Below are 26,811 nucleotides of genomic sequence, written 5' to 3'. Positions count from 1 at the left end.
ATATTTTTTCTGTCTATGAAGAAATAACATTAAAAATTTGGTGCACATTGAATAACGCGCCTAGCGGGTTATTTAACAGTGTGCACCACATTTTTTTATGTTATTTCGAATAGACAGAAAAAATATTACAGTCATTTCTTATAATTTAATTCTAAATTCCATTTTAAACCGTAGAAAACCATGAAAAAACTTTGATGACGTCACGGTCACATGACTAAATTATGTCTATGGGCTCATAACAAAATAACGTCACCAAATCAGAAGATGCGTTACATCCAAAATTAAATTATTTCAGGATAAAAACAAAAACAATATACAAAATAACATACATTTTATTGTGTATTCTTGACATGAGAAAGACATGCTTGTCTATGAGTACAGTCATCTTTTCATGCTTGTTCTTCATTTTATTGTGTATTCTTGACATGAGAAAGACATGCTTGTCTATGAGTACAGTCATCTTTTCATGCTTGTTCTTAAATTCATGCAATTACATTTATATATATTATGTGATTAACATAGTTTAGAATATAAAGGCAACAATATGCTTATTTAAGTGCAATTAACTAGAAAATAAAATCTAGTTAAACTGCAAACAAACCACATCTAATTCAAGCACAACCACTAAAAGACAAATACAAATACAACATCAAACACTCTACATACTCGACCGCTCGCCTGGAACATGGAACTCGTTACTATTTTTTCTTTCACACTTTAGACACATTTTCTTGCCCAAAGATTCGACATAGCAAGGACAGTAATTTAAAGACATATCACTATCTATATCATCCAGCTGTAAAACAAATAAAAATGGTTTCCTTCAAGAATATTATGTTCAAGTATGTCTATTTCATTTATTTTTGGTAATAAAAACATAGAAAAAGATCGGACAAGAAAGTTCTTTTTCTTAATAATGTCAGATTCAACAACATATTAAAAACGATAAAAAGAAATGGAACTCACTTATAATTATAAATATAATTTGCAAACAAATATTACAGTTATTTTGAGAGATTTAATGTTTACTTAACTAGTGAAAAAAGTAAATTGCTTTATATAGTATTACATAACATTCATTAACAAATTTTAGAGGTGACTACAAACACAATCAATAGATAAGGCTAACAAGACAATCAACAAATGGGTGTTCAAAACTTAGAAAAGGAAAAGGGAAAGCATTCTAGCTTATATATCTAGTTGTTCAAAGGTTGTGCCAGTGTTGTTATTCTTTAGACGGCGAACAACATGTTTTGGTAGAAAGTTAAGATACTAGGAATTAAAAGATTTGTTTTACAATCAAATACAAATGTATAATTTGAAAGATATTGATCTCTCAGAATATGAAAATATGAACTGGATTCAAATATGAAAAAAATAGATCTAAGAAATGTTGAATTTTGATATTTCTGCTTTTCTTTTGTATGATAATTTCCTGTTTGCCTAGACACATCTCGTGTGTTTGTTTTTGTTGCAGTCAGTGTTCCTGTTGTTCCTTTGTTTTTCTCATATAGTTCATGTGTTTCCCACGGTTTGAGTTTGTAGCCCGGACTTGTTTTCTATCAATCGATTTATGACTTTGGAACACCGTTATACTACTGTTGCCTTTATTTATATTTGTCATAAACTTATTTGGTATAACGACGATTCAGGTTTCAACTGATTGACAAATGGCTTGGTTGTTGTCTCATGGATGTATTCCAGGTTACATCTTATTTTATTTACATTGTTGTGAAAGATTTATTGCCCTTTCACACAGGCAAACTTTCCACCTCCCTCGTGCACTGTTAACTAACGGGAATACGATACAGTTTTGAACCCACGGTGATCTTTTTCACCTAGTCACTTCAAGCATGTAACTTTCATGTTTTATGTGCTACTTTTAGAGATTATAATGTGTCGGAATTCTAGTAAAATAATCAAAATGAAAGTGGCTATTCGTTTTAGGTCCGTGATAGTGTAATAAAGTTTCTTACGTTTCTGTGTATTCATACATCGGATTTCCTGGCTTTTGGCTTTCCTGATGAAGATAAGTTCCGAAAAGAGCTTCTAACGCATGAAAGTTATCGTATCATTGTATTTTATCAAACCTGACATACCTGACATTTTTTGCTTTTGTTTTGCATATCATCAAACCATTGAAATTTGTGGAATTTATATAAATGTAGTGAAGAAGTTTACGTACCTCGAAGAAATAGACACCTCTTGGTAGATGCTTTACCACAACCATTGACTATAATGAACAAGAAGTTAAATCTTTCAGCAAAAATACACATATCAAAGTGTTCATGGAGAATAAACACATTGTAATAATATCACAAAATTATATGTAAAGCTAAATCGTACAAAAACTTTAAAATATGGTGCAGAAACGTGTAAGTTTTCTTTCTTCTCTTTTTTTCATAGAAAAAATTAAAACCACAAAAATACTGAACTCCCAGGAAAATTTAAAACGGAAAGTCGATCCTGACTCAAATGGCAAAATCAGATGATAAAACACATCAAACGAATGGACTTCAACTGTTATATTCCTGACTTGTCACAGGCATTTTTAATTGTAGAAAATTGTGGATTGGACCTGATTTAATAGCGCCAAACCTCTCAGTTGTATGACAGTTGCATCAAATCTCTTTATATTTCCAACGACGCGTGAACAAAATAGACATAATAGGTAAAATAAACAAATAAAATGTTAAATACTATTGGCGTCACATATGGAACAGGATCTGCCCTCCTTTCCGGAGCACATGAAATAGCCTATTTCGTTTTTGGTGCGTTCGTTTTACTTTATTTTGTGTTTTTTATACTGTTCTTTGTCAATTGGTAGTTTTTCGCCATATGGCGTTGTCATTTTGTCATCGTGTTTAGGGGTGCATCTCAAAATGACAACAGCTTTTGTTATCAAACTGAATACTGTGTGGATATTTTTTTTAAATAATTCACTCGCAATTTTAAATATAATGGTTGAACATGTCCTCTATAATCTTTTTTATAGCTTGGTGACAAGAATGACAAGCAACAAAATGCATTTAGTTGCAGTATCTCGTTTGTTTCCAGTAAAGTTTCAGCCACGATCCATAGCACCAGAATATAACGTATGTATTGGGTATTGATTAAATGATTAACTTTAGTATTCTTTATGAAATAATGCTATATATTACGAATTGGCCTATTTAAATCTTTTTGAAAAGAAGCAGCTCAATGAGTACGTACAAAATAGTCTAAACAGGGGCAGATCCAAGACTGTTTAAAAGGGTCGTAATTAAAGGAAACTGGATATATACATACTGTCGAGCAGAGCAAAGCTTAAGTACATTTTGACCAAACACCGACATTTTTTTCGGTCAAAAAGCGGGCAGGGGTGGACGTGGCATACAAACAAAGACTTTTACATTATGTAACAGTATAAACTTACTCCTTGAACACGTTTTGAATAGACAAGTTTTCCATTCTTCCTGTACAGGCTGAAATTCATGGAACTAATATGCTGTAGACCGAAAACAACTTTAATGCTGTTCCCAGATACATTTAAAAACGAAAGACCTTTCCACTGCACATCTAGAAAGAACATTGAGAAATTAAACAATTTTGAAACATATTTTCATACCTAAAATAAATAAATGTTTATTATGCAATTTTGATTTTTAAATGTGGATATTGAATATATCTTTGAGTGAAGGAGAAGACACTGTCAAACACAATGATATAAAAATATTAGAATTCAACACTAAAAGGTTAACAAATATAATGACAAAAAATACTTATATTCCATTCTTTCAGATCTGTTCTTACATCTTTTTTGTTGGGATGAGAGATTGATATATTACCATGATGTGACGTCCTGTCTGTGTTTTTGTTTTTGTCTGATGTTTTTTTTTTCTTTTTTATCGATCAAATGCGTTAAACCTTTTCCAACTGAGTGTTCTAGTTTGATCTTATGTTCTGCTGTTACACCACAGTCCCGGGTTAAGGGAGGGTTGGACGCTCAGAAACGTGTTTAACCCCGCCACACTCTGTATGAGCCTTTCCAAAATCAGGAGACTGAAGTTCAGTGTTTGTCGTTCTTTCATGTCTGTCATCTTTGTTTTTACATACATTGTTTTGTTATGAATAGTCCAATAGTTTTCTCAATTGAATTGTTTCATAAACTTTTCATTACGGTGCCTTTTGTTTCCGAATATACGGTATGTTTTTTTCTAATTGTTGAAGGCCATACGGTTGTTAACATCCACTTCATTTTAACTCTTGTGGATAGTTGTCTCATTGACAATCATACCTTATCTCGACTTTATGTGTCGCTTAATAATGGAGGACGGTTTATCTTAATTCTACATTCGTTCTTGGTTACATGTTATAAATACTTCAAAGTGTTGTACGTTTGGTTGTCACAGTTTTAGCACGCGTGTTAATGGGCGTGTGTTCTCAGAGTGGAACATTATTGAAAAGCATTTGCTTTTAGGGTTTTCATTAAGATTCAGACAATCATAATTAATACAAATAAAAGTACTGTGGATTCAATTGTTTTCGTGGATATTTAAGTTCGTGGTTTTGGCATTTTCGGCATTCATTCCTTTAGAAAACTAGTAATTCGTTGAACATTTAAATTCTTGGTTCCCCTGTACCCACGAAATCCACGAAAATTGGTATCCAACGAATATTAATAAATCCACAGTAAGTATCCAACTGTGTGTATCATTGCCATGTTGTCTTGATGTCTATAAGAATCATTTAAGGATGTTTGCTTGTCATGTTTTGGAATTTTTGCCAGATTTTCGAAATCCTCTCGTTTTATCCATTTGAATGCCTTAAAAAAAATTTGCCCATGAACCCCTATTTTTCTTTTTATTTATCTTTTACATGTATAATTATAAGTCATTTGTAAAAGTCTTATAAAATCTTATTTATTTTTTAATAGTTTTTAGAGCTTTAACTGGTCAATGATAAGGCTATAAAAAATCAAGAGAGAACATTTTCCCGCCATAATTCCAATGGCTAATATCTCTAAAACAAGCAAATTGACCCCTTAGCTATATTTATTTTGGTTTTTTTTTATTCCTCAATTAAATCCCTATCAATATATACTAGTTTTGTGGAAAGTTATTTATTTTGAAACTGAGCAGCAGACATCCTTCCCTTACTGAAAAAACCAGCCTCCTGCAAACATTTGCTGCAAGTCTGCTGCGAACTTGCTGCAGACTTGCAGCGAACATAGAGTCCGTGTTTGCGGCGTGTTTGCTGCAAATACGCTGCAGGTCTGCTCCAAACAATTTACCATGCAAATGAGTGTTTGCCGCAGACCTGCTGCAAACATTTATATGCAAATGAGTGTTTGTTGCAGACCTGCTGCAAACATACATATTTATGCAAATTAATCTTTCTCCTGCCTGTTTGCTGCAGATCTGCTGCAAACATTTATATGCAAATAAGTGTTTGCGCAGACCTGCTGCAAACATATTTATGCAAATTAATCTTTCTTCTGCGTGTTTGCTGCAGACCTGCTGCAAACATTTTTATTCAAATCAATCTGTTATACAATTAACCAATGTCATGTTGTGTACACATCATGTTATCTATATTACACAGCAAATTCTTAAAAAGTTAAGTTACATCCATCCATTCATAAAATAATTCAATTACTTTATTATTTGAAAAATTATCATAGCATAAGTTTATACCTTTTAACATGTTTAATAAGTTAAATTAATTCCAAGTTCGTTCTCAAATGAATTACATGCATGAATCTAAAGTTAAAAAGATTTATTTGAAATTTTCTTTGCGCATGTATATGATTATATACAGCTATAGTTAAACTAAAATTGTCACAAAATTCAACTAGACTTACATATATTTTGTAAGTTATAATCTCTAAGCATATGAGGGAGTACTGCATGTATATTGCATGGTTACATATTTGAAGATGTATTTTAAACCTCATGCAGATATCTGTGGAGGGAATGACTTTCATAAGTTAACATTCTACGATGAATATGTACTTACAAATAATGTCTTTAAAAACTAATCTGTTGCCAAACTATAATGCCTCCCTGAACACTAATATATATCATGACACAAACATCACCAACATTTTCAAATTTCAAATCTTTATCTTCCAGGAAGTTACCAATAGGCATGCTCAGTCGTTTTATGTAGTTTCTTGCAATGTTCTTGCAAACATATAAAATTGTCAAAGATTCCTGCAATCTAGCTGCGAACATCCCTTATATTCTAGTTTTTCCTGCAATCTTACTGCAAACATATTTGTTTCTGCAACCTTGCCGCAAGCTTGCAGCAAAAAGCTGCAATGTTTACAGGAGGTTTGCAGCTAGCTGCGAACATCTGCAAACATTATTCAAAGGGTTCCTGCAAGCATTTTGTTTGCAGCAGACCTGCAGCGAGTTTGCAGCAGATCTGCTGCAAACATTTCAGTTCTGTAAGGGTTAACATTAGTATTTACTCACGTTTTATTGAGCCAATTTCTACAAGTGGATAGACATTTACTGACAGCGCTGGCGTATTCTTGATATTATCTGGCAAGTGCGTTTTAAAATTCATCTGGAATGTTCATAAACATGCAGTTAATGCATGGTTAGACACAAAACGGCAAACTTTACACGAAAACATATGTTAGAGTTTTAGAATTCAAAAGGTCAAAATGTATCTTACCCAGATCCTAGAAAACATAGTCCCGCAGCTTTTCAAAGTTTGGGGATAGAAAAAAATTGTGAAAGTTTATGTATATGTAAAGATGATATTCTATTTATATCTTTTTTACATTCTGATTCATTAAATTTTATTTGTTTGTTCAAAAGTTGAACTGTCATTTGTCATATGCAGATGACTTTTAGAACTATATTTATGCCCCACCTACGATAGAAGAGGGGCATTATATTTTTCTGGTCTGTGCTTCCGTCCGTGCGTCCGTTCGCTTCAGGTTAAAGTTTTTGGTCAAGGTAGTTTTTGATGAAGTTGAAGTCCAATCAACTTGAAACTTAATACACATGTTCCCTATGATATGATCTTTCTAATTTTAATTCCAAATTAAAGTTTTGATCCCAATTTCACGGTTCACTGAACATAGAAAATGATAGTGCGAGTGGGGCATCCGTTTACTATGAACACATTCTTGTTTATTTATTATATTACATTTGTCATTTAGATACAATAGATGGATAAAAGAGGGACGAAAGATACCAAAGGGACAGTCAAACTCATAAATCTAAAATAAACAGACAACGCCATGGCTAAAATGAAAAAGACAAACAGAAAAACAATAGTACACATGACACAACATAGAAAACTAAAGAATAAACAACACGAACCCCACCAAAAACTAGGGGTGATCTCAGGTGCTCCGGAAGGGTAAGCAGATCCTGCTCTACATGTGGCACCCGTCGTGTTGCTTATGTGATTACAAATCCGGTAAATAGTCTATTTCGGTAGGTCACATTCATGAAAGGGAAGGGGATTGTAGTTACGACGTAAGGAACATATCCGATATCATTTGTGAAACGGTTATTCCACAACGGTCAACCAACTCGTGATGGCGTCCGTAAAATTTACGAAGGGATGATTTCAACTTCACCATTTGGAACTCTTGGTTTAATAGCTTCCTTGTGAGCAGTAACCCTCTATCAAGAAAATCATGATAGGAAATGCAAGCACGGGAATATCGTATCAATTGGGAGATATATACCCCGTATGCAGGTGCTGCTGGAATGTTGCTACTTAGAAATGGAAAGTTCACAATTGGAAAGCTGAAATCATCTCTTTTGTCGTAAAGTTTTGTTTTCAACCGATCCTCATTGTCAATTTCTAGATGAAGTCAAGATATGAAGCCGACTTAACTGTATCTGTAGTATCCTTTATCTCCAATTCGATGGGATAGATGTGTTCCACATAGTCACCAAATTTTGAATTGTTTAGTGAAAGAACGTCATCTATATAGCGGAAAGTAGAGTTAAAGGATATTGCTAACTTCTTATCTTTCTTCCTAAGAAGTTATATTACTATCGTTTGTTTCACTTACTTACTAGATTATCATAAGTATTATTCAACAATACCAGCTTGCAACCTTCTGTTTCCCAGTTCATAAACCATACCTTGAAACCTGTTAAATTGCTTTTATCTTTAAAAAAGAGATAAGATCATATTAACTTTAATATATATTATTAAAATGTCATTTTGCTACAACCAATAACAAATTTTCACCACTGAAAATGTAACAATTCGAAGATGATTTTGAATTCATTCATTTAAGAATTGAATGCTTCTTTTTGTAACTTCATTGGGGTGTAAAAGCGTTGACCGAAGTACATTTTGTATGAAGCGCGGAAGCGCTTCATATTAAAAATGTGTGCACGGTCAACGCTTTCACAACCCTATGAAGTTACAAAAAGAAGCATTCAATACTTATAATTACATTTTTTAGCAATGATCATGAAAACACGAATTTTATTATTGTTTTATTTAATTCACCTGTGCACTTTATTGTGGGACCATGTGTTATCATGCATGAAAAGTTTTATTGAGCAATGCAATTGCTTACGGAATAACACGTGATGTGCAGTTAGCCAATCAGAATAAAGTATCATAATGAAACATACATCTAATGTAATTATCTTAATTTGCATCTTTTGAAATTTATATTTCTTTTCTTAAATTAAGATACGTTATTTTAAAGAGGTCAGATTTCTGCGGAATGTCTTTCACTCTAGGGCCGTTTGATAAATGTTCTTCTATTTAAATGAAAATATGCAAATTCATCGCTCAATATCTCATATGTACCAGTTTCGACTTTAACGACATTTTGTCGTATCTCTAAACTTGGAGTCTAATTTAAGGGAGCTGGGATAAAACTAGATAAATTTAATATATACTGTGGTAATAAAAACTCATCAATGACTCGATTATAAGTGCCTCTATCTACTATTTTAAACAAATACTGACAACAACAAATCGTTCAGATACGGGTGGTTAGAAAACAACATGTGTATTTATTCAGATAATCAACTTTTAATGGTAGTTCTAAACGCGGTGTATAACAACCTATGAGATCGTTTTGTTTGTACATGCATGGAAGTATTATATTGACAATTTTTCGTTGGAGTTCCTGTCAATATGGTACGTGTAAATGTAACACAAATATTTTACCTTGAATTTGGTAAGACCAGGTTACAGAATGGTTTCTGATTTGTATCTTATTACTTGGTACATCCCATTCAGGTGGCAAATCTTCAGCATTGTATCTCGTAACCTCAGTTTCCATATAACAATCTAAAACCATGTTTCAAATAACAGCTGTTTACATGCATTATAAATAAACAAAAAGCATGTGATTACATATTTCTCTTTCTTATTTTTAACTGTTGAAGAGAAAGCAAACCGAATATTTATTACCATCAAATAAATATTGCTTGGTGTATACAAAAATGAAAAGATTGTTACAAATGTACTTAATAATGGTGTGTGATAGTCCGTTAAGTGTTGTACCTAACTGAAAATTATATATCATAAGGATTTTTTCTATTATAATATACGTTTGTTTTTTATTATTATTTGTGTGTGTTTGTTGTTTGTGTGTTTGTTTGTTTGGTTGGTTGTTTTTTTTGTATTGTTGTTGTGTATGGGAGGGGAAAAAGATTTCAGGGCTAACTTGATTTTAGTCAAAATAAAAACTCTGGAAATAATTATAAATTTGTCAATACGCAAATTTCTTACTTGTCTACTAATGTATTTAATAATCAAACATACCTATATTGTACTCTGTAAAATTTGATTCAACGTGTCCTTGAGTCTAAAAGTGAGTTAATTCATATTTATAAAATCACTCATAGCATTAATCATGTTAACACAAAAAGAGAAAAAAAAAAAAACAATATAGTCAAATTACTTTAAATGTATTTATACAACAAATATACAGTGACAAAAATTCATCTTAAATTCATTTTTTTTAGGATATAAAAGAGGAACGAAAAATATTAGATTTTATGTAAAGTACACAAAGGCATTAACGACTTTGACTGGATATCAGCCCTTGCACGGTCGGTATTTATTTTAAACAAGCTATTTTCTGCTTACGTTTTATTACAAAAACAAATAACCGTTCGAAACGAGAGAAAAAAGAAAGCAACTTTATTATGCATCCGAAAAGCGTGTCTGGTTTTACCTTAATTCATAAGATAAGAATAAATAGGAAAAACGATGTGAATTACCTGATTAATATGTTCATTTCCAATGTGTCTGGCTGCCACTCGAAAGTACACGGTGAGCATGTGAAATACCCCAAGAAACAGAATACACGTTTCAAGTGACATAGTTGATTTTGAATGAAATCAGTACACCAAACAGTTTATATACACATATGGGATGGACAAAACTTTTATGATGAATAAATCCTGGAGATTTAAATTTCAGAATGTGATCTGAATTCTTTTTCATATACAGTTTCAATAATAGTTTTACGCAAAATAATGACGCGCTTTCTGTGGCAGTTATAAATCTCCAAATGACGAATTTTACCATACTGTCACGTTTTTCATATTTATAAAATTTATAAAATAATCATTACATGTTATTTACAAAATCCTTCAGTAAATTAATTTACGTAAAGGCTTTGTCAATTTTGAACCCGTTACAAAGGTATGAGGAAAATGTATATCATTTGTTTACATAATGATAGTAAAATCAAATATTTCCATATTGTCTTTCCGGACCTGGCGTCATTACTGAACTTTAACAACATTTTTTTTGTCGAATCAGATTCTTGTTGACTTATAGTATTTTCTTAAAGTACATAAAGTTCAAACGAAGTTGAACGTGCACGCCAGTGAATACGGGTTTGTATACGTAAATTGGTGGATGTTTAAGCTTTTCGACTAATATAAGAGTTGGTTTTATAACTTTTGATGCATTCGTGTTACCTCCTGATCTGAGAATGTTCAGCGTTATTTCGTATTGCAGTAGACAATAAATCTAAATTTAAAAAAGCACACTGCTTTCTCTAAAATAAAATTGTCAGTTCTTTTGGGACTGACTGTAACCAATTATATCAAACTTATAGAAAATTAAATTGAACTGTCCTAACGCAAAATATAATCAATTTTACGTTATGGTTTCTTGAATATATGTTAAAATCTTCCGACTATGTACTTTGTTTACTTTAAAAAATCAATTGAACGTCATAAAACCACGTCTAATGATTCCTTTTGAATTCATAAGCCTAATTTTCGGCACGGCATAATGTCAGGCTCCCACTTGCTATTTTAGACAGGAAACATAAAATAAATCCAGCTTAGTGTTGTATATACATAATAACCCACAAATAGTTATGATAATATATGATATTAATTCTCTCTCGTACAGAAAATGATAATTTAGGTCACACAAATATAATTGTGTTTTTTTACGTTAAAACTAATTTGTTCACCAAAAAATCCTTTTGATAGCAATGTAAAAACATTAATCTTGCATACAATTTCTATTTAATATGTTATTATTTTTAGGGAAGATAGTTTATTAGAAGTGGAAATAAAGCTTCAAGTGGAGTAATTGTTTGCGACTTAAGTAATACTTCTGTTTAGATATACGTGTTATGGTAATACACCTTGAATTTTGCTCAATTTCAGCACATTGTTCTTATCATTTTTAAAGAAGAAAGAAGATTATTATTGATATGCTGCTGGAAGAACGTGTTGAAACTTGGGATTTGGGCCGAACGGAGCGAGTCGAAAATTGATGTATTTCCCTGCTGAACAAAATATATTTTTAGTGTATTGGGAAGCATATGGGTGTGGGTTTGTGGTGTAATCTGACTCCCTTATTAATTGAACCGAACGGAGCAAGTCGAAAATTGATGTATTTCCAGGCTAAACAAAAAAATATGTGTTTAAAGTGTAATGGGAAGCATAAGGGTATGGGGTTGGGATGTAATCTGACTCCACATCTTAAGGTTATAAAGGAAAGTTATAAATATATAGACATATTAAAAATACCATACCTGACTCCTAGATAATATCTTGAACCATTGTCAGAAATGATCTGAAATGAGGGTGGTAAAGTGTTATTTTCGTGCAACGTCACGGTGTTTTGGCATTTTTGTTTTACGTGCATGCAGCCGTGAAAAAGGTTCCTCATTCACCATGTTTCGTGAAATCGGTAAAAAAAATCAACGTGCAAGACATTTTTAATTGTTCTTTCTTCGTGAAATAGCGCGTTCTTCCGAAGTAAAATTATTGGGTGTATCAATTGATTATCAACTCAGTAAGTTCGATGCCCATATTTCCAACATTTGTAAAAAGGCATCAAGACAATTACATGTACTTAAACGTATTGGGAAACATTTAACAAAATTAGGTACTACTAGACTTACTATATATTATTTACTTATAATGTCAAATTTTAACTATTGTCCTGTAATATGGCATTTCTGTGGTGATTGTAACACCAGAAAAATAGAGAAAATACAAGAGCGTGCCATTAGATTTATATATGAAGACTATTGTAGTACCTATCAACAACTGTTAGTTAAATTAAAATTACCAAACTTAGAAATCAGAAGAATTACAATGATAGCAATAGAGGTATATAAAATTATTAATTAACAATGTCCATTATATCTACATGCACTTATTGAAATTAAAAAATGTAATTACTCTTTTAGAAATAACAACATAGCAGATGTTCCCAGGGTAAGGACAACTACCCATGGGCTACACTCATTTAGATATGCAGGAGCCAAACTCTGGAACGAACTGCCAAATAAGATGAGGGAAGATATGCCATTGGGTCAGTTTAAAAGTTTGGTTGGTAATTGGGAGGGCTGTTCGTGTCAGTGTTCCTCCTGCAGATCTCAGTGAGTTGTAGATCAGTTTATTTATTTATCTTGTATACTCTGGCTTTTAAATTATTGGGCATATTTTTTTTATTTTTTTTAATTGTATAAAAAAGAAGATGTGGTATGATTGCCAATGAGACAACTATCCACAAAAGACCAAAATGACACAGACATTAACAACTATAGGTCACAGTACCGCCTTCAACAATGAGCAAAGCCCATACCGCATAGTCAGCTATAAAAGGCCCCGATAAGAAAATGTAAAACAATTCTTGTGTTCTTAATGCTTAAATTACTTTTAGTGCTTTATAATAGCTATTGCATGAATGTTAGTTTATCTGCATTTTATGTTTGCTTTATATGCTTTAATTGTGCTTATTAATTGCTGTGCTTGATAACATTATTTATTTTGCATGATGTGCTTTATGTTTTATGTCTTTTATGTATTGTGCTTGTCTTATATGTATGTCGGATAAAAGCTCTACAGAGTTTATGTTGTATTGTTATATGTATAACCGACTTTAAATAAATCTTTTATGCTTCATGCTTTATGACATTACTCGTAGGGTTTAATTTTCAAAGTTTACCAGGACGGCCTCCTTTAAAAGATGTGTCAGATGTGTCTATTCGTTACCTAAAATAGTGGAGGACCTCTTTAATAAATAAATGGTGATTTCTTGTTTATCGGGATCGGAATTTTTGACAAAATATGTACGGGATTTCGGGATTTTCTGATATTAAAACCGGGAAATCGGGATGAGACCCCCTCTAGCCCCCCTCCTTTATGCTTATGCGTGCAGACCCCCGGCTTTTTTACGCCCTTCTGATTTACTAGTATGCTCAATCACGAAATTTACGATCAATCATATCAAAGGAAACAACTATTATTAATTATTTTCCGTGTTTTAAAATATTGAAAGAATAAGAATGTTATTGTTTAAAGTCCAAAAGACTTCAAGTAAAATGCATTATAGACATATTTTATTTTATCTGTCACTGATGCCGACAATCATGATTTCAATGAAATAAAAGCCAAATAAGATTGTAACTTGAGATAATACAAATATGTTATAAAACATACATGTGTTTTTCTCTTTCATCGATCGTTCATGTGACAAGGGTGCTCCTTAGATGATCTTAGACTAGCAGAATAAACTAATAAGCACGGGGGGGGGGGGGGTAACTTCCTATTATTGGGTATACGGGGATGTGCCAAAAATATGGGTCATAATTTTGCGAGATTTTATATAAAAATGACCCTCCTTTTTAATGACATCCTATATTAAAATGCATTTACGTTTGATAACTGTATATTGATTTGGGGTATGATCTACATATCATATATAAATATGCTATTGAGAATCTTACATTATTAATGGTCAATTATATAACGATAAAATATATGTGCACCAAACGATGTCAATTCATATATAATCAAAGTGATGGAAATCACTCATGGAAAGATTAGAAGAGTAGTTTGAATTATTTCATATTAAGGTATGGTGGGGAAAAATGAACATTTATAAAGCACTATTGCTGAAAATTGCATTTACAGCAGGTCTTTAGAAGGAAACTTGCCTTTCCAGTATGAAGATAAAATGAGCTCAAATTAAATAATATGGGTCTCTTAATTTGCACAATTTTATTTAAACTGCAGTTTATGTCTTATCGAAATTATGTTGCCGGTTCTGAACATGTTTCAAAAAAACAAAAAAATGCAAAAATTCTTCTAGTAAATGTTACCAACTATCCTTGTAAGACATAAATCTGGACCAACAGCTTAAAACTTTAAAGTGTCAACAAACAAAATTGAAAAATGTTGTTATGGGGCATTTTATAAGTTGAAACAGAGGTTATAGGGCATTGAAGATTAAAAGTTTTAGAGTGCCTTTTGATCAATTTTTAAAGTATTTTTCAACACAGGGCATTGAAAATGTACTTTTTCAACGTAACCAATTAAAAAACTTATCTTATTGAAATGTGGATTCTTTCTTGATTGCAAACATATGTATTCACTTCTAATAAAAATTCAAATGACTAAAATAGACATAATGATTGATGGGAAATAAACTAATAAACAATGGTTTGTTATAATTAAAAGTTTTTAAATTTTTAAACTGTTTCAAGCCAATTCCTGATAAAAAAAAGTGTACTAATTTAATTGTTGATTAATTACAGATGATTATTGGAAATTTATCAAGTAAATTATAGGCCTTACTTGAATACCTTTTATTTATTCATATTTATTTCATATTTCATTTTTTTAAGATCTTGTTAATCCATTAATCATTTATCTTTCAGATATAATTTACAGAATCACTTTATGTAATGTAGATCAAAAGAAATTGGCAATAAATAAATCTATCATCCTTATAAATATCAAACATCTAATATACACATTTGTGTACTCAATTATGAGGTCAAATACTTGTGTATTAAGAATTATATTTAGTGCTCTGTAAAATTATGTAAGACTGAGGTTGATAGGTAATGTGGTCAATTTTATTGGCAGTTTAGGAGGTGGGGCATTGTAATTAAAGGTTCACCTTGTCTCTGATTGTTTAGTGATAATGACAGTTGTCAATCATACTAGTTGAATCAATACCCAGTTACCTAATCAAAATGTTTTTAAAAGCCTGCACATCAACACACCTTAATGACATACATTCTTGAATGAACTGCTCCAATAATATACCCAGTTTTTTTCCAGTTTATATGTGTATTACGTGCACATATATCAGAACCATAGGGAACTATATTTCAGTGTGAATACATTTAGTAACAGTAGCTAACCTGTCCTGTTGTTAGGGAGGCTGGTGCCTAAGTAAAGATTTAGAACAAGTTCTAATCTTTCCAAAAACTTAAGGGTAGCTGGTATATTAATGAATTATGAGTGATGCTGAGTTAGTGCTTATATAAGCAATGGGTCATATTTTAAATATTGTATATAAGTATAGGTCATTCTTTCTTAAATATTTATATAACTATAGGTACTGAATTTCAGTGAATGTTATATTAAAATGGGTACGTTTTTTGAGGCAAAAATGGCACACCCCTACCAAAAAAATATCGAAGTCAGTGGACTTAGCTTGCATGTATGCTCAGATGCTCAAGCATCCACATCATTTTGGCAGGGAAAAAAAATATAAATAAAGATATGTTTGCAGCAGTTAAACTCGGAGGTATCCGTATGTAACAAAGGTTAGGATATGAGGATAGCATCCAGTTATTTCCGATGAAGTGTGCGTGGTCTTTTATTAAGGATAATTTAGTTCATGTAATAAAACAAGATATCGCAGAAAAGTGTTCTCGATTTTTTTCGTGAAAAGACTACGTCGTCGGCTACGGCAAGTGCAGAAAATGATGCACATATCCTCGGACATGAAATTGTTTCATCTGAAATTGAGCCTAGCGGAGCAATGGCTTCTACAACTGACTAACAACATAACTGACAACTAAACCACCATATCCTGATATCGTTTCCTGTGAAATGAACGACGACGTGAAAAAAACTAATCTGTAATAGAGTGTGACCATTCCTAGGCTTATCAGAAAATTCCAGTTCCTATCTAGGTCCACATATTAATTTTATTTTCAATAAAAGAACAAAGTTCCTATATATATATGTCCCCTGCATTGCACATATTTTATGTAACCAATGAACAAGAGCAATAACTAATAAAAATTAATGTTTCTCCTTTTGGAGAATTTCGAGAAAACATTAGAATTATGTTTGAAATATAATTATATGAATTGGTGGGTATTTTGAAATTAAACAAAAATCTATATAACCAGTGTCGGATTCTATGGGAGCAAATGTGCCTACAGGAACAATGTCTGAAAAAATATAATTTTCTGCATAAAATAGTCCAAAAAAAAAATTCGCCTCGCTCCGCTCGGCGAAGGCATCCACATCATTTCAACCCTGGCTACGCCACTGGAAGTTACCCCCCCCCCCCCCGTGCTAATAAGTCTACTAAGAACAGAAAGACTAAATATTCAACCGGATGAAGCCGGAAAATCATGTCGACCCGAACTTGTTTGTAAACATGGACTACCTCCCCTGAGCCCGCAGTTCGCAGTTGACAAAAGTTTTGACAACTTGAACTTCCAAACAATGAAACACACCGAAAAAGGGGAACATTGGCTTGCATAAAAACCCTCCATAAAACAATGACTTCGTTCCTTTTCATTATAAAGGTCCCTGTCGAGGAGGCGAAGCACAAATCCAAGGAGACCGAAAAGCAAGGTTAGCACTATATAAAATTTCAAATGAATGGCAAATCTGAAAAATAACATGGGAGACATTTATCATAACCCGATCAAGATTATATATGCAGATCTATATAACAATCACCTCAAATATGCAACCTGTTATAATATAATTTAAAGTTGGCTACCCTAGCTTTGTACAACTGGTTTACTAACCATACACCTAATCGCTATTTATTCCATTCTGGATAAGTTCATAAGCATAAAGCATAAAAGATTTATTTAAAGTCGGTTATACATATAACAATACAACATAAACTCTAAAATTGCACAACTTTTTCATCCAGTTGAAGCTATCTGGGACCCTGTTTAAACGATGCACCATGCATGATACTTTTTTATGAGACCTGTCATGTATGTTTAAACTACCGTAAATACTTCAAACAAAATATGTTTTTACTTCAATTTTAATTTTGAAAACGTGGATCATGATCTATCATAGTTTACTAAAGATCGCTTTCTAAAGTTTTTCCTCCCTCAGCTCACTACTGATGACGTCTATTTTCGGAGACCTGACCCTACCGGGAAGTTGTATAAATGAATGTTTTTCCCGGATTGGACTAAATAGCAATAAGGTGTATTGGGTGGTTTACTAGCCCATAGACTGATCCAAATAATTATGACGTCTTGCAAGACTATTTCAGTTTTTTATGGGAAGCCTTCCTCCAGGCATCCCAGAAAAAAAATGAAATAGCCTTTCACATGTTGCAAGACATCATAATTATTTGGACTAGTCTAGGACTAGTCCAGATATAATTTATAATGTGGGTCTTATTGGGGTCTTTTTAAAGGGTGATTCTGGATTGCTGATTTTTTTGTAAGCATGACACGTGGAAGTCAAATATAATACCGTGAAAACGGGAAATGAAGTTCAGCAAGACCCAGGAAATAACCAAAAAATTAGAATTGCTTACATACATCATTGTACATAGTGTAGGCGGATCTGACAAAACAGTAAGCATGATCCAGGATCAGAACACCCCCAATGAGATCCCCTTATAACATGTATAACAGGGCACTACACAATTAGTTTGGTCAGGAGTGTCTTTTTACCACAGAACAGTCAAAATATACCACAGAACTTTTCATACCTATTAAATTTCCAGCAAAAATCAGCATTTTAGTTTTTGTTGTCATGGTTATTGTCAATAAATAAAAGAAATTTGGGTGCACACCCTTATCATGTTTATTTGGACAACCCATGACAGCTCATTATTTCGATGGCCCATTGTTCCCATGTAGCTCATTGGTATGACAACCCATTTGTCCCACAACCCATGATAAGTCTGACAATCCTAACATCCAACAACCTATTATTTTGTCATTTCTGACATTTAGCAATAATCATGAATACACGGTATCATGTAATAGATAGTAGAACAATCAGTTGGTTTTTATTATGGCGCCTGGAAACATGTTCAACTTCACCCCAGCTACACAATGAACATGCCTGTCTACAGACATTTGATATTTGAATGACATGTTTCTTGTGAGTTCAAATTTCATTTAACAAATCAATGTTTAATAATTTTAACATGATGAAGGTTTGACAAAGTGAATGATGCCCGAAAAACTTTAATCTGAGACTACACCCTAATCATGATCCTTGCTAATTAATGTTAACTACGAAAATAAAAAGTTCCTTTATTACTAAAATATGGTAAAGACTAAAAATGTTTTGAAATTCTTCTCTTGATACTACTATATATAAAAAAGAAGATGTGGTATGATTGCCAATGAGACAACTATCCACAAAAGACCAAAATGACACACATTAACAACTATAGGTCACCGTACGGCCTTCAACAATGATCAAAGCCCATACCGCATAGTGAGCTATAAAAGGCCCCAATAAGCAATGATAAGACAATTAGTGCGGTGACAGAAGTGTAAAAAGTCGTCTAGATCGCGAGTTTAATCTCCCCAAATAACACACGGCTAAAAATGGTCTTAACTTAAAGACAAATATGTCTTCTTTAGTTTTTGCCCTGTCGTCAGAATTTCGTTCGGTCACTTTTTTCTAAAAAGTCGTTTTAATGACTGGTAGTATATTAGAGAGTTTCAACCCCCCTTTTTCAAAATGAAAAAAATGTGTATGTTTGCTTACATTTAATTGAAATAGTTTTTCCTGAAGTTATTTTTATATGTCAAAATATTCCATTCAGTATTTTATTTTCTTCTAATCTATAAAATTTGCGAAGTTTAGACTATTTAAAATTGAGGTAATTTTAATTGCAAATTCAGACTCAAACTTTAGTTTTCTCTTCATAGTAGTAATACAAATTATCCCATAATATTTTAAGCATATAATATTTAATTAAACTAATTAGTGATAAAAATTTCGGAGCCAAAATATGAAAAAACGTTAAGAAATCAATGGAAAAAGAATGGAGTAAATATCTTCAATTTCAACATGGAACTCAATCACTTGCCTTCCGTCACATTTTGTGTATTAGTCAATAATTTGCTCTCAAATGATATATGAAATTACACCTTTTCCGCTATTATATACACATATTTTCAATTAAAGTGCACTGATATATGCCACATACTTTGTTTGTATATGTTTATATTCTATGTTTTTTCGTTATAAAACATCAAATATACTTTGTCAGAAAAGTCTTATTGTAAAATCAAAATAATTGACGGATATTTTCAGTAAATATTCCGTGATATGTTAAGTCCTTTGCAACTTGTTCCATTAAGTTCAAAGAAAAGACAAAAGTCGTTACATTTTATGCAGCGCCAGGGGTGTGGAAATATTTGTTGTGAGCACTTGTCCCTGGGCAAGTAAAACTGTAAATTTTACTTGTCCGGAAAAAAAGTTACTTGCCCTGATGGTCCAAATAAATATTGTAGTATTTTATTGTTAGCTAATATATGATTCTAAGCACGGTTTTGCATCCCAAACAAATCAGTGAAATCAATTGGTTTATATGCAGAGGCGGATTTAGGGGGGGGGGGGGGCAGAGGGCCCGGCCCCCCCTTTTTGGAAAAAAATTTGGTTGCTTATATAGGGAATCACTGAAGCGTGACCGGAGCGGGCCCCCTCTTAGGTCAGTCAGTGGGCCCCCACTTATGAAAATTTCTGGATCCGCCACTGATATGTGTAAAAATTTAGGAATGTTGGAAATGGTTTTATTACATCAATGGTACAGAAACTCAAAAGCAAATCAACTAAATGAAATGACATGTAAAGGACAAGTTTGCAGCATTGTTTTTTAATAAAAATTGTAGCCAGTAGGTACACTACATATACTAAATTTAGAGGATAGTGAGTGAAATGGAAACTAAATAATAGATTAACTAATTATTTCTATCAACTGACACACTTGGTTTTTTCTTGGTAGTTGAACACTTCTATTTACCACTTAGACAACACATAAGGTTGCCTTTGATCTATAAATAAGACAAAAACAAAACTTATTATCTGAATTTCTTTCCAAGGGGTAATCTGATATTCACGATGTCTGATATTCTCGCTTCCGTATTTTTTTCATATACACCTTGACCATCTCCGTTTGCGTTTCATGCTTTCGACTAGACTCGTCATTCTTATTGTCTTGCTTGCCCGATGTTTTATTTTAAAAGTATTCATCAATCTGAATCTCGATTCAAACTCTTAAGAAATGACACTTCCGGTGAATAGTTGATAAAACATAATCGACGATCCCGGGTCAATGGACAAAGCCAATGTATGTATGTATGTACTCGAGATTCCGCCAATTTAGACGCACCCCTTGATTGACTGCAAGGGTACAGCGGATCCATGTACACTCCCTAAGGATTAATGGAGATGTGTCCTTTACAATATTATCACACCACCAGAACAATCCCCACCCAACACCGCCCAAGGGAGCGTGTAGGACACCGGGAAGTCTGTTATTATGGTGGAGGAAGCCGAAGTACTCGGAGAGAACCACCGGGCCACTCGGTGGAAACAGACAAACCAGAGAGATATCAGAAGATTGATCTCCAGGTCAAAGTAGGGGACAACTTTGAACAACCGAGGCCCCCAAAGTACCCATTCTGGTTTAAACTCCGGTCTGGGTACCAAAGATGTGTGTGAGAGGGTGAAAATTACCCTTCTGATGTACTGATATTTTTAGCACCCCGAGTGAGAATCGAACTCGGGACCTTCAGCACTGTAGCCATCGGTCTTAACCACTAGACCACGAACTCAATATTACGCGACTCGGGTTTGCATACTTATTTTTACTCATTTTGGTAATCGATCTATTTCCGGAGTTATGTAATATTTATCGTCATGAACGTTGATGTTTATGGCCCGAGACCACAATTAATTTCTCTATCATTTCTTTATAACGTTTTGTCGCATTTAAAAAATTTCAATTGTTGTTTTTGTCTAATTTTTTGTGTGTGTAATGTACAGTACAAGTCCAAAGATATATGCAATTTTCAGAAAAATTGCATCTTTACATCATACAAATTTGGCCAATACACATCCCTACCCCTATAGGCAAGTCAAGAGATGTTCCGAAAAGTGTAAATATAACCTTTTTGCACCTGGCCTAATCACTCTTTCCTTATTGAAATCAGTTAAAATAAAACATCCAAAAGTTTATTTCAGCTCTCTTCTTTCATTTCCACCCCAGAAAAGCTAAGAAATGAATGAGAAAGGGAAAGAAAAAAAATAAAGAAGAAATACACTATAACTAAAGGGAACTATATTCGTGAACAACGAAAAGAAGGGTCATTAATTGTGGTCTTGGGCCTATTAGGGGCCAAAAACTTGACCAATTCCAATAAAACTTGGCATGATTTAAGCTTAGTGTATTATGAGTCAGTTTACAAAGTTTCAAAGCCATGTGATATATATTATGGAAAATGTGGAATTTTTTATATCTCAACTTTGGTTGCTAAATTGTGACGTTGAAATAGAAAAATTTCAACTTTCAAATTTTGGCTTCAAAAATCCCCCCAAAACACCAAATTGCACTTTTTTTATGTCTCAATGTATAAGATATTATCTATTCAAAGTAAATGATAGCATACTTAATGTATGAGACTTATAAAAAATTGACAAAAGTTAATTTTATATGTGCCTATGCCAAAAAATAGAGGTTTTCAAATGAGGCGAGGCCTTATATGAAATGTAATATTTTCCACTTACAACAATTTTCTGAAGTTTTTAAGTTAAAACAAAACATTTAACATATCATAAATGTTCTTTTCATGTAAATATAAGTTTCAAATAGCATAACACATGAGTTTTACATGGTCTTAAGCAATGTCAAGCTTAAAACAACAAGTTGTCAATTTAGGCTGTTCTCTATATTTCCATATTTAATTGCATATAAATGATATTGGAGATGTAAATATGCTTCTTTTTGCCCAAATCCTTGCTGAGATATGATCAAATATGAAGCCTGGATGTAACAAGACTGTTGCTTTCAACTATATATGTAGACAGTATGGTCTGATGCAAAGTTTTTTCAATTTTCTGTTTAAAACCTGCTTGAAATTTCAGTCTTGAAATGCCAATATTTCAACCACCAGCCATCCAACAGAAGAAAATAAAGGTATTCTGTGAAACAGACAAGTCTAAACAACCAGTAATAAGTGCTTTTGATATAGATTCAGTGCAGTCTGTTTAAAGAAATACAATTTTTAAGTGCATAGAACTTCATATTTCACTTGCTTCGTACGGACCGCTAGACCTAGACTATTAAAACAGTCCATTTTGTACTCTTGTTATGCTTTTATCCACTTTTCTTTGTGTTCAGAGTTCACAAATGAGTAAAACACATGAAATAAATACCACAAACACAAATAGATATCAGAAAAAAAATGTCAGAGAAAAAATAAGGATGCTGCTTTTGCAAAATTATTGAAAAAAGTGAAAAAGCTACTTTTTGGGCATATCAGCTGAAAAGTGACTTTTTTTACAAATTTCTATCAAATAAAAGTGGAAATCATTTCTTCTCATATAGTTTGACAAATAAATACCAATAGATCATTCAGAGAAGTTGTCAAAGTATAATTTCAAAATTTGCTGAAATGCACCTCTTAGGCCCGAGACCACAATTAATTTCTCTATCATTTCTTTATAACGTTTTGTCGCATTTAAAAAATTTCAATTGTTGTTTTTGTCTAATTTTTTGTGTGTGTAATGTACAGTACAAGTCCAAAGATATATGCAATTTTCAGAAAAATTGCATCTTTACATCATACAAATTTGGCCAATACACATCCCTACCCCTATAGGCAAGTCAAGAGATGTTCCGAAAAGTGTAAATATAACCTTTTTGCACCTGGCCTAATCACTCTTTCCTTATTGAAATCAGTTAAAATAAAACATCCAAAAGTTTATTTCAGCTCTCTTCTTTCATTTCCACCCCAGAAAAGCTAAGAAATGAATGAGAAAGGGAAAGAAAAAAAATAAAGAAGAAATACACTATAACTAAAGGGAACTATATTCGTGAACAACGAAAAGAAGGGTCATTAATTGTGGTCTTGGGCCTATTTTATACTTTTAAATATATGTTTTTACTCGCTGATTATTGGTTTCTTTTACATAAATTAAACATCTTTATACGTTTTGAAATTAATCCTATATTTTTGCTGAATTTGAACTTTGTCTTGTATATTATTTTACTTGTCCACGGGCAACCAAGATAAAAATAATTACTTGTCCTGGTGTTAAAATGTACGAGTCGGGCGAGTCGGGCATAGCATTTCCACACCCCTGAGCGCATAAAATGCAAAAAAAAACCTCGATTGACATTTTGAGTCAATTTACCAGTTTAGGGAAGTCAATTTTTGTATCTGCATTGCATTGAAGATTGGATGAGGTGAACATCAAGCTGTTTCATGCAATAGCTGTTAATTTGAAGAACTCCGTGCAGGCAGTTTATCATCGTTTATGCTACAAAACTTACACAAGTAAACATATTTCTTCCCTCTTTTAGAGCGAGGAAGCTTCTAGTCTAATATTTAATGACGACATACAATTACCTGACTGTTGTCCCTCAGTTTCGGGTATTTGTAAACGTTCTAGAATGCAGTCGTTAAACTGGAGCGTTTGTATATTTTGTTGCAACAAAACATTTTGGAAAGATAAAAAATTACTCAAGTTTGAATCCGATGAGCGTATTAAAAATGTTTTATCCGTGTCAGATAAAGTTAAAGTTGAAATAGTTTCCCGTCCATCTTTTAAACTTCAATCACTCTGTCATTTTGGTTGCATTACAAATTATTTGCTAAAAACGTAAAAAAAAAATTCAAACCCGTGGAAACAGATATCTCAAAACACGATACTGCTTTTAGTAATTTTATTTTGGCTATTGACAATGATTTAATGGTCATTCCTCATGACACCGTTACTCGATAAATAAATAAATTTCTTCCGGCTGATTCTAATTTAAAATATTCTACATGTAAAATGCAGTCTAAACTAATTTATATCTATAGAAATTCAGTTGTCAAACAACTTCAACAAGTTCAAGGCAAATATAACATAATATTTAGTAGCAAAATAACTATTGATTAAGATGCCATAAAAGCTTTCAGTCAATTGAAAACTGACCTCAAAATCTCAATGTCAACTGTAATAGACACAAATAACAGACAGATATTTCATTCCGCTGCAAGTTTATTTAGAAAAGACATCGAAACTCTAAAGAAGACTACCCAACTTCGGATGAATTGTCTCTTCCTTCTTAATTCAGCCAATGCCTTCGTATTTATTGCAATTCATTCTATGTTTACTCAATGAAAATGCATACAGCCAAGACTATTCTCAGGAAATGGCATCAGAGAAATTGTGGAAATGCTAAGCAATTGTTGAGACAATCGTTTTTGTTTTACTCCTTTTCATTTAGGATTGGCTTTACAAATGTACCATGAGTTTGGTTCAAAACACCTTGTTGAAACATTGAATGCCAATAGATTTTATGCTACTTAAAGTAAAGTGCGACGCTATCTAATGTGTTAACGTTGCCAGCCATGAAATGAGCGAATTCAAGATAGTGTGTACGTCTCGTATAATGTTTCCCCAGCATCTTTGCAGACAAGCATATGGATGTCATCACACCTTCCTAAACATGCTAAACCCCCTTTTAGATCTCTTTTAAAATCTTGGATGAATTGATAGGGATGATTTGAAGCTGGTATTTTTTTTTTGGAACAAATGTCTTCTGACTTCCTACAATACCTTGTCTGTACTGACTGTAAAGAAAAACTCAAAATCACGTGTTTGCTTTGAGCAGAACCTTTCATGTGCAGACCTGTGGCCATGAGTGAACTGTGTAGAAATATTAAAACATGTTTTGTGACGGTTGATGAAAATGAAGATGATGGAGATAACGGTTGATTTGGTATAAAGCTTGTTGCACTGGTACACACAGTTCCAATCCCGAAGTTAGGGGAGTGTTGGCGTGCCCTTAAAAAATTTAAACCCCGCCAATATCTGTATTTGTCTGTTTCAAGTCACGAGACGGTAATGCAGTGTTTGTCGTTTGTTTCTATATACTATATTTGTTTCTTTCTTATTTATTTTGTACATTAATCAGGTCGTTAAATTTTTTGTTTGTTTTACATTATTCATTTCGGGAATTGAAGACTATGCAGTATGAATTTTACTCATTGTTGAAGCCCGTACGGGACCTATAATTGTTTTATGTCTCATTTGGTCTCATTTAGAGAGTTGTCTCATTTGCAATCATATCACATCTTCTTTTTTATATGGAATACTTTTGAAGTTTGGGGTACGTTGCAAGGGATAAAAGGGGATATAGTTACAAAACCTATAATGTAATAGATATTAACCAGAGTTAAATACACAACAAAAGATAATACTATGGTAGCAGTAATAATTGTGAAAAAAAAAACCAAAAGCAACGAGTAGTCTATAAAAAAAACTGAAGTATCCGCAAATTCAATTTGAGGTCATATTTGACTGTAGTGTTCTATGGCTTTGGTTTGATGACTCACCCACTATGATAGTTTAAAAAATAATTTTAAAGTATTGTCCTGCATGACACTTGATTTTTACCTGAAATTGATATCTTTCATAAGGTTAAGGTGCTCTAAACATCTTATACATGTTATAGGTTGAAAACTTGATTTTTGACGTTTTGTTTATAAAACGTCGTTTTAGGATTTTTTTTGATAAAAAAATCTCAATGATTAAGATTTATGTATAAAAACAAACATTACTAAAGCCAAAACAGTATCATTTGTATATAGGTAGAGTTTAGAAATAGAAAAAAATGTCAAAATTGAAACCCTCCCAAACTTTCAAAGATTTTTACATATGACCTTTGACCTCAATTTAAAAAAAATGTGACCATATCAAGTCCTGACGACAGGCATATTATCATAGTACACGATTTCCTCTTTCCAATGATATATTATGTAGGTGTGTGTTCGGTGGGGAGATTAAATTCCAAAAAATCTGCCTTCAGTCACCACACTAAATGTAAAACAATTCAAACGAGAAAACTAACAGCCTTATTTATGTAAAAAAATGAACGAAAAACAAATATGTAACACATAAACAAACGATAACCACTGAATTACAGGCTCCTGACTTGGGACAGGCACATACATAAATAATGTAGCGGGGTTAAACATGTTAGCGGGATCCCAATCCTCCCTCTAACCTGGGACAGTGGTATAACAGTACAACATAAGAACGAACTATAAAAATCAGTTGAAAAAAGCCTTAACTCATCAGATGGACA

General features: G+C 32.7%; 1 protein-coding gene and 1 long non-coding RNA gene across 3 annotated transcripts in view; one reads left to right on the top strand and one right to left on the bottom strand.

The window, feature by feature from the left end:
* Nucleotides 1-316: 316 nt before the first annotated feature.
* On the bottom strand, nucleotides 317-10,520 carry LOC143081631 (uncharacterized). The gene is made up of 8 exons (XR_012980000.1): nucleotides 10,212-10,520; nucleotides 9,751-9,793; nucleotides 9,151-9,273; nucleotides 8,031-8,125; nucleotides 6,459-6,552; nucleotides 3,416-3,558; nucleotides 2,186-2,233; nucleotides 317-796 (listed from the first exon to the last, which is right to left on the bottom strand). It is a non-coding gene; the product is annotated as an uncharacterized LOC143081631 (long non-coding RNA).
* Nucleotides 10,521-16,857: 6,337 nt separating this feature from the next.
* Nucleotides 16,858-26,811, top strand: part of LOC143081583 (uncharacterized) — a 53,488-nt gene continuing 43,534 nt past the window's right edge. For both annotated transcript variants that reach the window (XM_076257386.1, XM_076257380.1), the window contains exon 1: nucleotides 16,858-17,081. In XM_076257386.1, coding sequence (XP_076113501.1) covers nucleotides 17,006-17,081 — 76 coding nt within the window. In that variant the 5' untranslated portion in view covers nucleotides 16,858-17,005. The remainder of the gene's footprint in view (nucleotides 17,082-26,811) is intronic.

This window comes from Mytilus galloprovincialis, chromosome 1 (genome assembly GCF_965363235.1).
Source record: "Mytilus galloprovincialis chromosome 1, xbMytGall1.hap1.1, whole genome shotgun sequence".
NCBI lineage: Eukaryota > Metazoa > Mollusca > Bivalvia > Mytilida > Mytilidae > Mytilus > Mytilus galloprovincialis.
The sequence above is the reverse complement of the archived record's forward strand: the minus strand, read 5'-3'. Positions and strand labels throughout refer to the sequence as shown.